The sequence below is a fragment of the Balaenoptera musculus genome, chromosome 1 (assembly GCF_009873245.2).
Source record: "Balaenoptera musculus isolate JJ_BM4_2016_0621 chromosome 1, mBalMus1.pri.v3, whole genome shotgun sequence".
NCBI classification, from domain to species: domain Eukaryota; kingdom Metazoa; phylum Chordata; class Mammalia; order Artiodactyla; family Balaenopteridae; genus Balaenoptera; species Balaenoptera musculus.
In genome coordinates this window covers 9,867,831-9,882,373 of record NC_045785.1, presented here as the reverse complement: position 1 = coordinate 9,882,373, position 14,543 = coordinate 9,867,831, and the positions used below count along the sequence as shown (strand labels likewise).

Below are 14,543 nucleotides of genomic sequence, written 5' to 3'. Positions count from 1 at the left end.
GAGAAGCTGAAAAGCTGAGACATTTTCAAGTCTGAGATCCACTGAGGGTGGGCACTTTGGGCTCTTTGGGAACTCAGAGCCGGAGGGAAAATAAATGTGGATCAGTCCCTTCTAACCTTGTCCTCAACATGGCAGCTGCTACCAGTAAAAGTTTTATTTTAGGTTCTTCCCACAGAGGATGCAGCCGAGATGGCAATTAACCCCAGGCATATTCTAGGGGCCCTGGGAGCTGAACCATAATCCCACTGGCCCCGTTCTAAGTATTTTTTGATAGTGTTTCCTCAAACTTTGGTAAGATTCTGATCGAAGTGACACCATTAGACACAGAAGTAAAATTCTGTCCTTCTCTTCATATTAAGTACCGTTCAAAAATAACAACACTTTCCCCCCCAAACTTCAGAGGGTATATTTGTGTTTAATGATCTGCCACGTTGAGGGAGGTCTCCCGCCCTGGGCTACATCACACGGAGATTCTTTTGAAATTTAAAATCATAAAAAAGGGAGAACCTTCCTCCATCCCCAAGAATTTTCCATGCCTCCACCTGCCCCCATTTAATGTAATGCCCAAACCATTCTCATATACCGCTGGCCACCAAGGCTAGGGTTTTTGAAGTGTGTCCTCCATCTTGGAATCTTTCTGGGATATTCAATTCACCATATTTCTACCCTGAGTATAAATGGCCTATGCATAAAATTGGGTTAAACTGGGTTGTACTCAATAGAGATTTTAACTATCATCTTTATTAATGAGCTGCAATAGAGTGAGATTAACCATACATGCCTGTTTATGGAATAAAAATTGGGTGAGCAATGGTGCCAGCACTTTTCATCCACTATTTCAAATAACCTTCACAGAAAATGTAAACTTCACTGCTCTTTCCCATTTTTAGGCTGGTGGATTCAGGTCTGAGCTTGGCAAAAAAACCTGCCCACTTCCACCCAGCGAATAAATGGTAGATTCCCTCAGGTGAGGGGTTCAGAAGGACCCCTGAGTTGTCAGACAACCTAAGTGTTAGGAAGAACTGGCTGACAGACTTCAGGTGCTGTCAGTGAAAATGGGAAAATTGCAGAGTCCAAGCTGCTGATGTTTCTACGGGATCCCAGCTTCTGTGAGATCCAAGGAGGTGGGAGGGATCAAAGTGTTGGAATGTTCTAGAAATTATAAAAGCCCAGCACCTTTCCTTCCCCCTGAGTAGAGGATACCTCCTCTGTCTACCTCCACACAGAGCCTGTTTGCTCAGGGGACACACTGTGTGTCGAAGAGGAGGGAGCATACGTGCACAGAGATGCCGTCCTTCCTGCCCAATTCTGGGCCTAGCGGGACTCCCAGGGTCTGATGTGAATCCTGGATTTGGCATTTCTACTATGTCCTGGTGAGCTGTTCTCATGACCTTGTTAGCTGTCCAGGTCAGAGCAGCTCTCTGAGCCCATCAGGGGGACGTCCTGACTCCCTTCTCCAGTCACAGGATCCCACGTGAGATTCTAAAATATATGCAACCGGGTCTCTGCATAATCGTTTAGAATATTTCTGTACATCCATTTCCTCTTCCAGAATAAGCTGGCTCAGCAGTTCTCTCTTTCTGCAGCCCACCAACATCACCTCTCCTAGAGCCTGGAGCCTGGCTACAATGCTGGGACACACTTCCACTGAGATCAGCAGAAATCAAGGAATTCTTCTCAAATTCCACTGAGCTATTTTGGAAAATATGACTAATTCCAAGGCATAACATTCCCCTGCAGATCCATCGAGGCACCCAGAAATGCTGGAGGGCAACCCCTCCTGGGTTACAGAGGAAGATCTTGACTCTTCTGGTCTTCGCAGAGGTGACAGTTGATGATGGGAGGTCCTGAGGACGAGTGCCCTGCAGAGGGTCTCCCCGATGTGGCTCTCTTGGCCCAGCCCTTGAGCTGACAAAGTTCTCCCCAAGCCCAGTATGTCTTTTCTCTCTCCCAACACAGATCTCTTCTTGCCCTGAGTTGTCTTGCCCTCTGTGCCTTTTTAAACATTCAGGTCTCTGTGTTGGGTCTCCTTGCCCCCTCCAGTACTCAACAGGGTGTGGTTACACTTTAGATCCACTAAAATCTTGCTATAAAAAAAGGAGCTGTCACTCTTCTTCAATAAAGATTTGATGCAAATGTCCCACTGGATCCAATTCATCTCAAAGGACGGGTTTGTAGACACATGGTGGGTGGAGAGCAGATATGGTCTGCTGACTCTCTCCAGGCAGGATTGGGCCACAGGCACTGAAGGAAGGAAGAGGGAGGAGAACAGAGAATATCCATGGGAGCTGGTGTGGGGCCCAGAATGAGGGGAGAGGAGGGAAATGGCAGCTGAGCAGGAGATCATGTCCTCTGACTCTCACAGGGCTGTGTCCCTTCAAGTCTGGGGACTTGTGCCTGAGACCACTGGGAGCACGGGTGTCCTGGTTTTGGGAGCTGTGAATATTACCAAACCAATCTTGGGTCTGCTTGCCCACTCTCAGTAAAGCCAGTCTACTGGCACCGTGTCGTGGTAAGAAAAGTGCAGCGATTATTTCCAGGCCAAGGAAGCAGTACAGGTGGCAATGCCTTAAAGGCCTGAATTCTTAGATGGCTTTCAGGGAAAGGTTTTTAAAGACAGGGTGAGGAAGAGCATTTTTAAGTTCATGATCTTCTCCTGGACATTCTTCTGAATGGTTAGGGTCAACATCATCAACCTTCTGCTTCCAACTGGTCTGGAATCTACCTGCTCCTGGTCAGCATACAGTTAACTTCTTCAGCCTCATGGGAATTTCAGTATCTGCAAAACAGCTCAAAGGATATTGCTGAGAATATTATCTATAACCCTTGAAGAGGAATTAAATGTTCTGGACTTTTTTTTTTTTTAATGGCTAAACAATCATCATTTTGTCCTGCTTGAATGTTTTCCTTTATTTTTGCATTTTCTCACTTCTCTGATTAAATTCATTCTTTGGAACTCAGGGAAGGCCTTAGGAGGCTAAAATTTTTCCATAAACAAGAGGCAGGCAGAGGACATGTAGAGGAGTCTGTCTAGGGAGGCACCATAGGGTCCTACTCAGTGACATGAGTTCAAAAGGGACTGGCTTCTATTGCCCTGACCTGCATTAAGTTCCAGTGGCTGCCCCCAACCTCTACCCCAAGGGCACAGAGTCTGGCCAATGGAGACTGGAGAAACAGAGTGGTGAGTATTCATTCTGGATGCAAAGATGAGGGGCAGCTTAAGAGGGAAGTGGAGGGTCCCCACCATGGCATTTAGGCCAAGGAAAGAGATGCTCTTGGGAAGTTTTGCAGTTTACTCTCCTCACCCATCACACCCTCCAGACTTTGAAAATTGTGCTTTTCAGGAGGAAATAAGAAAGAATGACATCTGGCACTGTGTCCCTGTCATCCAAGTGACACTAAGTTGCCTACTTTGATCTGAAGAAAGGTCACAGGAGATGAAAATCAAACCATGACGCATTAACTGCCCACCACAAATGAAGGAGTAGCCCAGAAGCCCACAATGGACTCGGGGGCACTGGACTCCCCTTGTGATAGAAATCCTCTAATGTCCATGGCTGAACACTGGTAGGGTCCGGGGGGTGTGGGGACTCTGTGGACACATTCCCTTGGATGTCTTCAGCACACGTGAAACTCCCCTAACACACAACACCCAATATTGCCCCCCACTTCTCTCTCCTTGATTCATTTAAAAGTATTTATTTTCTTATAACTGGATAATTGTAAACTGTGACCTATGTCATCCCACTTCCCCCTTTTCTGACTCCTAGAAACCTCCATTATATTCTCTATTTCTATGAAATTGGTTTTTTTTAATTATTCTACATATAACTGATACCATATAGTATTTGTCATTCTCTGACTTATTTCACTTAGCATAATGTCCTGCAGGTTCATCCAAGTTTTCACATATGGCAAGATTTTCTTCTTTATATGGTTTAATAATATACCTTTATGTATATACCACTTGTTCTTTATCCATTCTTCCACCAATGGACGTTTAGGTTGTTTCCTTGGCTATTGTAAATAATGCTGCAATGAACATGGATGCTCATATATCTCTTCAAGGATCTAATATACTCAAGGTGACTATAGTTAACACTATAATATTATATACTTGAAAGTTGTTGAGAGGAGATTTTAAGCATGCCAACTACACACACAGAAAAAGTTAACTATGTGAGCTGTGGATGTTTTGATCGTCTTGATCTTGTTAATAATTTCACAATATATATGTATATCAAATCACCATGTTCACTTAAAATATATACAGTTATATTTGTCAATTATTCCTCAATTTAAAAGAAAAATTACTGAGTATCTAGTATGTGCCAACTGCGATTCTGGGTGAAGGGGCAACGTCCAATGAATGTGACATATTCCTCTCTCTGTTATCTCGAGGTACAGCTTTTACATTCTATTGAGGCAGACAAAAAAAACACATAAGCTAAAAAATACCTGTACCTAGACCACAGTAGTGCAAGAGGGTGAAGGGGCTCAGAACTAGCCTCCCCAGAGTGTGCAGCTTTGACACGCAAACTGTTTTGAGCTGAAGGTAATAAAGACCCAGCAGACTCAAAAAGAAATATTTTACCTCTCCCTGAACTACCTAAAAGAATTTGGATAGGGGGTCTGGCCCTGAAAAAGAGCTATTATGAAGAGAGAATTTTATCTGAATGATGTATCTGTATAATAGGACAAACATCTAATTACCAAACACCTGCTCTTCTGTGAATTACCTCTTCCCCTTTGAAGTCTGGGGTCTCTGTCCCATTCCGTGTGCTGAGATCATGGAGAAGCCTCAATTGCTTGGCTTCTCCGTGAGTCTCACTGTGCTTGTGGGACTTCCATATGCTTCCATTTAAATTTGTTTTTCTCCTGGTAATGTCTTATATCAACTTGATTATTAGACTAGTTGAAGAACATCGAAGTGTAGAGGAAAATGCTTTCCTCCCTAACAAAGATAAAAATGAATGTGTAAGATGAAACTACAACACAATCTTAATAATCAAAAGGGAAAAAAAATCTATGATTATCCTGTGACCTTTTAAAAGGTTAACTCTCTTGCTGTGGTTATATATATATAGGTAAATGTAAAAGCAGTAAAAGGAATATTTATTTAGAACACAGTATTTTAAAACACTGAGAATTAAATTGTTTTATTTCTTTATAATGAATTTATCAACAGTAGTGTGAGCAGCGACTGCCTTCTTTTCATGGCATAACTGATGACCGGGAGCCAACGTTATTTCTATGCTTTGTAAATTGTCATCCTCCTTTCTAAGTCTGCATCAGCCTTCCACCTTGGATCCTTTGTGTTTCCAATGTCATGAAATTCCCCCAGAGTTTTGTTAGTCGGAAATTTTTGGACTGTGTCACTTCATCTGGGGCTTCTTCAGAGTTTCCTTCACACACTATCCTCCTTCTTGCATCTCTGGGAGAAAAGGGATGTGAGCCTGAGAGGAACAGAGGCCATAGAGAGAGGGTCACCCTTGACTGGTTCAAGATCACACGCAGGAAAATGGAGGGAGAAGGGTCTGGTTTTACATGCTTTTTATCCACAGGAGGTGCCTCACCACATTGCCTCACTGTGTAGGTTGCCTCCACTGAAGGAGAAAGGGCTCAGATCAGCAAGTCACTGGAATAGCAGGAGGGAAACATTCCCACCAGTAATAGTGTGGTGTATCTGATGAAAACTGCTTTTTTCATTCTGGGCAGAAACCCACAGGATCCCGGTGATCAGCAATCAGTTGGTCCAGGGAGTTGGGAGGAGTTTCTTCTCTTTGAGCTGGGAAGCCAGGGGTGTGGGGCAGGTTTTGAGGCCACACCCACTGGACTCGGGAACACAGGGAGGAAAAGGATGAGGGGCTGCCTCAGGACTCCCCCATAAGACCTGCAGTGCAGGTCTTCTATGAACTGCAGAGTCAGGAACCAGCCGACTTGGGGGTCCTAACACATCCCTGAGTCCCTCTTCTAGAGAAGACTCACCTGCAGGACAACTGGCCCTGGCCCTCTGAAGGAGAGGTCTCCAGAATCCACCTGAGTCTAAGATCGATAAAGGGGGACACAGGAACTTGGGAATTGGTGGGTGGAGGGAACATGTCCGGAAGGACTGCACCTATTACCCTTCCCCATTCACTGAAGTCACAGCAGGTTTCCCTCCTTCCAGGTCCTCTAGGGATTCTTGCACCTGGAAGTCAGGCTGGCTCAGCCAGCATCTTATGGGAAGGGGGATGGGTGCAGAGCTCTCATGTGTCATTTCAACTTTTAACAAGTCTCTAAATGAGGGCTCTCTCCCAGTGGTCTCATATTCTCTTTGAATATGAGGAAGTCTTGGGAAACCCAAGACTTTTATCTGCACTCCTTCCTGGCAATGGCCAGGCAGGGATTTGAGGACTTTGGTTTTTCCCTGTCACGGGGTCCACTCCATCCTGGAGGGTCATGACAACTTCTAAGTGTGTCTACATACATTCTAACGTACAAGTGAGGTCAGCCCCATTCCAGCTGGATTATTACATAGAATAGCTGGTCAAAAGCCTCCATTTTTCTCACCTGGGAGCTACAGCCTTGACACATTCAACAAGCATTTGTCCTTGAGTGGCTGCTGAGGCAGTGACACAGGCCTCAGTGACTCTGGCTCACAGACCATAGCTTTAAAAATGCAAACAAGAAGGATCAGTTTTTAAAGTGAAAAGTCTTACTAATTTTCTTATGAAAATGCAGGGGCTCATATGGAAAGCTACAAAGGCAGGCAGGCCCCAAGTTGGGTCACTCTGGGTATTTAGGATATTCAGAAGTGCTTTTCTGCTTGAGGAGAAACCAGCTGTGAAAGTACTATCAAAGAAGACCAGAGAGGGACAGAGGTTAAAGTGCGGAAGGCAAATTTGATGCAGGACTATTGCAAAAATGGAAGAGAGACCCAATAAGGAACTGGGCTCCATTCAAAATACAATAAGGACAAGTGGGGATCTACAGCTAGGGAACAGGGGTGTAGGTGGATGGCATATTACTGAGAGGAGACATCAGGACTGGGGCGGGGTGGGATTCTAGCTTAATCAACCTGACAAGATTCCTACTGCAGGCAGCCAATGATGACCAGATACCAAGAGTGAGAAGTGAGAAATTTTGATCAGATATTGTGGATGATCAGATATCAAGGGTGGAGTGGGCAGGTAGCTCTCCCTTGAAGTTTCTCAAACATGCGACCCAAGAGACTCTACTTCATCCCTTTTTGCAAATCAGACTGGCACACCCAGCCTGGTGGCTTCTCAAATGGTCATCTGTGCTCCTATTTCATTATTGTGTTTTACACTTGGAACACACTGCCTCCAGGAAAGCCACCAAAAAAACCTAGTCAACAAAAGTCACAGCGGTTGTGGAAAGTAAATGATGTCCACTGCACTTATGTATAGAAGCACAAGTCCCCGACTGTATAACTGGAATTGATACTGAGCCCAAGCTTGTACTGCTCGCCACACAACAGACCCAGAAACTGAGAGATGGGTTGTTTGTGCAAAGAATAGTGAGTTTATTTGGAAAGCCGGCAGACCAATAAGATGGTGGACAAGTGTCCCAAAGAACTAAGTTCTCTGTATTACAATTTAGGCGTCTTTTATAATAAAAGGGGAGGGGTTAAGTTCTGGTTCTGGCCAGATGCCAGAGGGAATGTGTTAATTTCTTCCTTTCTACAGCCATTCAAATGTGGGCCTGCTTAGGATGTTTCCTATGAGCTAAACAAAGGTATTTTAGCTTAATGCTCATTAAGGGTTCCAGACACGGGCCATTATATAACAGAATGCAAAGGTTCTTTCCTATTACAGAATTCCCATCTTCTCAGGACACAATTCTTAATAACTTGGAAAAGCGAACATATGGGGTTGGCTGAGATGCTGCGACTTTGCCCTCAGCCCCATCTCATTGGATTTTACTAAATATCCCATAAACTGTGTGTGCATCACTATCTTCATTTTACGGGGAAACTGAAGCTCTTGCCTAAGGTCCTCCCAGCCCTATATCCCCTTCCACGCCAGAGTCAACAATACTAGTCTCTGAATCCTTAGCAGGGAGCCTTCACTTTTTTTTTAATTGGAGTATAGTTGCTTTACAATGTTGTGTTAGTTTCTACTGTACAGCAAATTGAATCAGCTATACGTATATGTATATCCCCTCTTTTTTGGATTTCCTTCCCATTTAGGTCACCACAGAGCACTGAGTAGAGTTCCCTGTGCTGTACAGTAGGTTCTCATTAGTTATCTATTTTATACATAGTATCAATAGTGTATATATGTCAATCCCAGTCTCCCAGTTCATCCCACCCCGCCTTTCCCCCTTGGTATCCATATGTTTGTTCTTTGCACCTGTGCCTCTATTTCTGCTTTGTAAATAAGACTGTCTATGCAAATTTTTTCAGATTCCACATATATGCGTTAATATATGATATTTGTTTTTCTCTTTCTGACTTACTTTGTATGACTTACTTTGTCTCTAGGTCCATCCACATCCCTACAAATGACCCAATTTTGTTCCTTTTTATGGCTGAGTAATATTCCATTGTATTTATATACCACATCTTCTTTATCCATTGATCTGTTGATGGACATTTAGTTAGTTTCCATGTCCTGGCTATTGTAAATAGTGCTGCAATGAACATTGGGGTGCATGTATCTTTTGGAATTAAGGTTTTCTGTGGATATATGCCCAGCAGTGGGATTGCTGGGTCACATGGTAGTCACTATGGAGAACAGTATTTTTAGTTTCCTTAAAAAACTAAAAATAGGGAGACTTCATTTGGGTGCACTTTGTTTAGACCCACTGTGATGGATAAATTTATGTGTCAACTTCACTGTGACAAGGGATGCCCAGATAACAGGTCAAACATTAATTCTGGGAGGATATTTAAGGGCATTCTAGGAAGAGATGAGCATTGGAATCAGTAGACTGAGTGAAGAGATTTGCCTTCACGAATGTGGGTGAGTATCACCCTATCCTCTTGAGACCTAAATGGAACAACAAGGGCAAATTCCCTCTTTTTCTCTCTTATTGCCCATGAATATTGGAGTTTCTGGCTCTTGAGCCTTGAAAGTCTACAATATACATTCTGGTCCCCTGGTTCTCAGGTCTTTAGCCTTGACTTGGAGCTACACCATAAGTTCCACTGCTTTTCAGCCTTAAGACTAGTTCTGAATTATACCACGGACTTTCCTAGTTCTCTAGCGAACAGACAGCAGACTGTGGGACATCTCAGCCTCTGGAACCAGGCAAGCCTCTTCTCATAATACATATGTGTCTACATATACAGGTGAATCTAGAAAAACACGTGGGTGAACTGTTCGGGTTCACTTCTACGTGGTTATTTTTCAGTAGTAAATATAGTTCTACACCATCTGTAATTGGTTGAACCTGAGGATGCTGAACTGAAGATAAGGAGGGCCGACTACGAGTTATATGCAATACATAACGGATATTTTGTTATATATTCTGAAATGCTGATGTCAAAACATGCTATACTTCTCTTCCCTGATATGGAGAGACAGGAGTTGTAATGGGAATAATATCAATCTCTTATTGAAATGACCAAACCCCCAAAAGGATATTATTTTTAATGTGGTATGGAAATAATAAAACCATGTTAAATGCATGTATTCTTTTAGTATTTTGCTAAAAGGAATTTGGATGTCTGGCCACAACTAGATTATATCAATAAGGACCACTACTGACCCATGACAGTCATGGAATGGTGAGGACCAGAGTCTCAAGCTTATTGACAGTGTGGACAACACCTTCCAGAACTGTGGGCCTTGCCTTTTGCAGTGAAGCCTTTCTCAGCACATGCAAAGGCCAGGAACTGAGACTTATGGACCCATTGGTAGAACTGTGAAGAATACTCATGTCCAGGGTCATGACCTAACTCAGCAGTGAGGGCACTGCCAAAAGCTCTTCACTCCAATGGCTCAATGACATGGAGTATATTCCCCTTTTCTTGTATTAACCCACTGAATAGCCAAAGAAGTAGGCAAAGACATAAGAGATTCCCCAGATGGAATAAAGAACTTGAAGCAATAGTAAGGTTTCAGATTATAGACAATTCAATGCCTTTTTCTTCATCAGTAATTGGAGATTCCTCAGGTATAAACTGAGCAAACAGAATAATATATCATGGAAGGCAGCAGTCCGTTTTCACCGAGGGTCTCTTTATTTCTGACCATTGCTTTACAAACATCCATGCAAGGATAACTCCAACATGTGGGTCTCAAGCCCGTAACCAGCTCCAAAAATTTACATTCATACTTGACTGTATAAACACCTATCCCCAAAGTTCCATCACCTCCCAGAGTCTATATTTCCAGTGCAATCCTGCACCCACACTGGATCACCATTCCTTTTCCCATTCACATTGAGCAGATATCAGAAACCATGGGTGTGTTTTCCCTTCATAGTGTACCTATGTCCTAAATTTCAGTTTCCAAGTGCCCAGAATAAAGTTTTACATAGAGGCAACCAACTAGACATGAGTATTACAGCAGTATATAACAGGCTCGATGTGACTGCATATGTCATCACCATAGTGAGGACAGGGGCTGAGGCTAAGCCAGATGGTCTTGGGCCATCCTAAGTCTCTCAGAATCTCAAACAGCTCAGCCTGAAGCTGGGCAAGTCTCCCTTCCAGGGGAACACCCTGAGGGCAGTAACTTTCCTGAGGAGCAGGATACAGCTCTTGACTTAAACAGGGCAGTCCAACGGTGTGTCGCAGCATCTTCTCCATGACGGCCATGGAAAGGAGGTTCCCACACAGGCTGAAGGACCTGAGCTGGGAGCAGCTGCTCAGGGCAGGCAGGATGGCCTCAAGTTGGGAGTCCATGATTCCACACTGACTTAAGTCCGGTTCCTGGAGAGTGTCTGCAACTTTCTCCAGCAGAATGTGGAGGAGCTCAGGACTAAAGTCGGTCAGCCTGACACCACTCAGATCCAGGCCTTTTAGCTGACTGATATTCGGGCACTGGGACAGATGGATCCAGTCTGATTCTGTAAGCTGGAAGTTAGTAATTGAGAGGTTGTCCAAGGTGGTCATCAGGCACCTGGGGAGAAACCGAGCAATTAGTTGTTGGAAACTGAGGTGCCAGGTGAGCTCCAGGTAAGAGACAAGTGATTTCTACAGGGCTAAGGTTAGTCTGACCATCTGATGACGATCAATACACTGATTGCCCAGTCTCGCTCTAGGCTCGGTCCTGTCACCATTGTGTGACTGAGTCACTTCACAGGATCTTGAAAACTCTCTTTCTTCACCTATAAAGCAGAGTACAACATACTCCACTTCCTTATGAGAATGAATGAAAATAATGGAGTACTCTAGGACATGCTAAGACAAGAGCCAGAGAGTTTCAATCAAGTGTGGACATCACTGAATTTTAGTATTGGTAGATGAGATAAAAAATGATTTCAGGAGGCTTCCCCGGTGGCGCAGTGGTTGGGAATCTGCCTGCCAATGCAGGGGACATGGGTTCGGGCCCTGGTCTGGGAGGATCCCACATGCCACGGAGCAACTGGGCCCGTGAGCCACAATTACTGAGCCTGCGCATCTGGAACCTGTGCTCCGCAACAAGAGAGGCCGCGATAGTGAGAGGCCCGCACACCGCGATGAAGAGTGGCCCCCGCTTGCCGCAACTAGAGAAAGCCCTCGCACAGAAACGAAGACCCAGCACAGCCATAAAAAAAAAAAAAAAAAAAAAAAGATTTCAACTCAGATTCCTTCAGTCTCTGCTTGAACTCCAGATGCCTATATCTCTGGCCAGGTGAGGCTGTACAGAGACATACATAAACCTACACAACGTTGACCAGCATCAACTGGGGTTGCCTGTCTGTATGGGATCACCTATATCCCTGCATCATCTACAAACCTTATATCACTTTTTACTATGCTTTTTGCTCTGATCCACTACCATCATTTCCAGAATCATAGTTTTCCCATATATTAATTAATGTAATTAATACATATTAATTATCTGGAGCATAAGACAACATTTTACAGGCAGGGGATTTAAGACAGGCTCATTGCAGTCACAAAACTTGTGAGCGTTGAGCTTTTCTTCAGAAATGCTCTGGTCTGATGTGGTTTCCCCCCTTCAATGTCCTCTTTCCTTACCTATTTTTCTAAGTCATTTGAACATAGACTCTCTTCCTAAGGAAGAAATCACAAACTCCTCATTGCTAAATCAAAACATCCCAGTCTATAATCTGTACCTCCCTAGCAGTGTGTCCCTTTCCAGAGCCACTATACCAGTTTAGCCTCCTACCTTGATTTGTGTGGATATGGGATACCACACTTCAGGATAGAGTAGCAAAGGAGGCAGTGCGTTTGACATTTTAGTGTTTTCAAGGTTTAGCGTGTTCAGTGTTACCCAGCCAGTGGCCCAACTCACCTGAGCATCTGGTCCAGGCAGCCTTCAAGGAAGGAGGGAGATTCCAGTTGGAGGTCTCGGCGGTGGAGCAGCCTGAGGAACTGAGAGGTAATTTGGACATGACGCTGTTCCTGCTTCTCGAAGGCAGACAGGTGGATGTGGGAGAGAAAGAGTCTCTGCACATTACTCATCTCACCGAAGAAAGAAGCAAACATAGCCAGAGTGGACAGATGCCAAACGCCATTCACTTCCACTTCCTGGATACAGTCCAGTCGCACCATACTCAGGACCTTCATAATATTTTCCATGGGCGTTGAAAAGATCTTCAGCTTCTTACAGCACAGGTGTATGAAAACTTTTCTCTGCTCCACCCACCTGAGGAGGTAGGTGAGGAAGTTATCCAGGGTACTTTTCTTCAGACAAAGGTCTATGAAAACTTTAAACGGGGCCGAGGGCTGCTTTGTCATTGATCTGTGTTCAGCCACTTGTGCCATTCGTGAGCTTGAGCACCCGTGAGTGCTGGCTCCAGACCACATGCTCCAGAAGTTCTGGCCAGTATCACGTAGATCTAGCACCCGCAGTTTGCACCTCCTATGGGGAAAAAGGAGATTGGTGGGGATGCATTAAAATCCACACAGAATGGAGAAACAGCCTCAGTATTTGACAACAGGCTGCCCACCTGTGCTGTAACGTTAGATTACTGACATCACCTGCTGCTTTGCCTTCTTCCCTCCCTGTCTCACTTTCTTCCATCTCTCTTTGCCTTCCCCTACTTTCTGGTTCTCCACTTCTAGTAACATTAAGCAGCACTGGGAGGAGGTGAGGCATGTTTTTTCAGGCTCCCCTGCAACATGGGCACTCCTATGCTTCTGGGAAGCATTTCCCATAGTGAGCCAAAGCCTCTAAACTTCTTCACTGCCATCTTCAGAACTCTCTGTTCCATCCTTTTTCCATCTACTTAGCCTCACCCCAGCTGCCTCCTCTAGGACGATCCAGATTTTACCAGGCTACCAGAATCCGACTCACCTGGATTGAACCTTCTGGGCAAACAGGACATCAAGTGCTTCCAGCACTGCTTGTAAGGGCCCCACATGAGGCATGTCTATCAGGTCCCCCAGAGGCAGGTGGACAAAGGGCCAGGCTTGCACCATGGCCTTCAGGGTCTCGATGCATCTCCCATGGAAAGCCTCCATCAACAGCGGTGGAAAGAGTTCTGTGGGTCAATCCTCCACAGCAGAAAAGACCAAGGCTTCTTCCCTCAGCAGGTTCATTCCCGCAATGTCCAGGAGTCTCGGTGGAGTCCAGAAACTCATCCTAATTCTGCCCCAAAAGGAATCCTCTAGAACATTCGAGGCAACAAGTCATCCATTTCAGGCCAAGCATGAGCATACCTAAGACTGTCTCCCTACCCTTCAGAGGAACCTACTCAGGGCCAAGGTGCCTGCTCTGGAAGGGGTGGAAGTGCCTCACCTAGCCTATATTACACTCTGAGCTCAGTGGGCACAAAGTTTTAACTCTTTGCCTTTGAGGGATTCAGAACAATCATCTAACAAGTACCGATGAGGAAAAAAGGCATCCACTAGCCCATTCAGTTCCATCCACTGCTTTGCTTAAGTCTGTCCCACTGGGAAATGGGTACCAAGGATCCTGAAAACTGACTCCAAACTTTATTTGGGGAAGACTTTCAGACCATGACTTAGAGCCCTAAATCTATGGGAAAAGGAGTATTATGTGGACCAACGCAGCCTACATCTTCAGTTACCCCAGTTAACCTGGCTAGTAAAGATGAAAGAAATACCCCTAACATGCATGCCATTTGTACCCAAAAGTAGTGTTTTAAATATCAAGAAATAAAATTCCAAACAGATTTTTTTATTAAAAATATCTCCTTGGTAAAGACATTTAAAAATGATATCAGCTAAAGCGCAAATCAAAATGTTTGGGATTCAGGCAAAACTACACTGAGAGGCAAAACCAAAACCTGAAATGTGTTCATCTGAAAGAAATGATTTTTCAAAAACTCTTCGTGCCATCCAGAGTTCCATGCTACCCTTCAAGATTAGCTAACCATGGGTAAGAAGAGGGTGTCCTTAGCTGAGGTTGGAAACTTAGTGCTATGATGGGGTTGGCGGGGTGCTCAGACCTCAC

General features: G+C 44.5%; 1 protein-coding gene across 1 annotated transcript; it reads right to left on the bottom strand.

Annotated features, from left to right (window-relative positions):
- Positions 1-10,501: 10,501 nt before the first annotated feature.
- LOC118881092 (PRAME family member 8-like) lies at positions 10,502-13,588 on the bottom strand. Its single transcript, XM_036825536.1, has 3 exons — positions 13,422-13,588; positions 12,417-12,986; positions 10,502-11,075 (listed from the first exon to the last, which is right to left on the bottom strand). Exons 1-3 carry the CDS (start codon positions 13,586-13,588, stop codon positions 10,502-10,504), a joined length of 1,311 nt encoding a protein of 436 aa, XP_036681431.1.
- Positions 13,589-14,543: the final 955 nt, after the last annotated feature.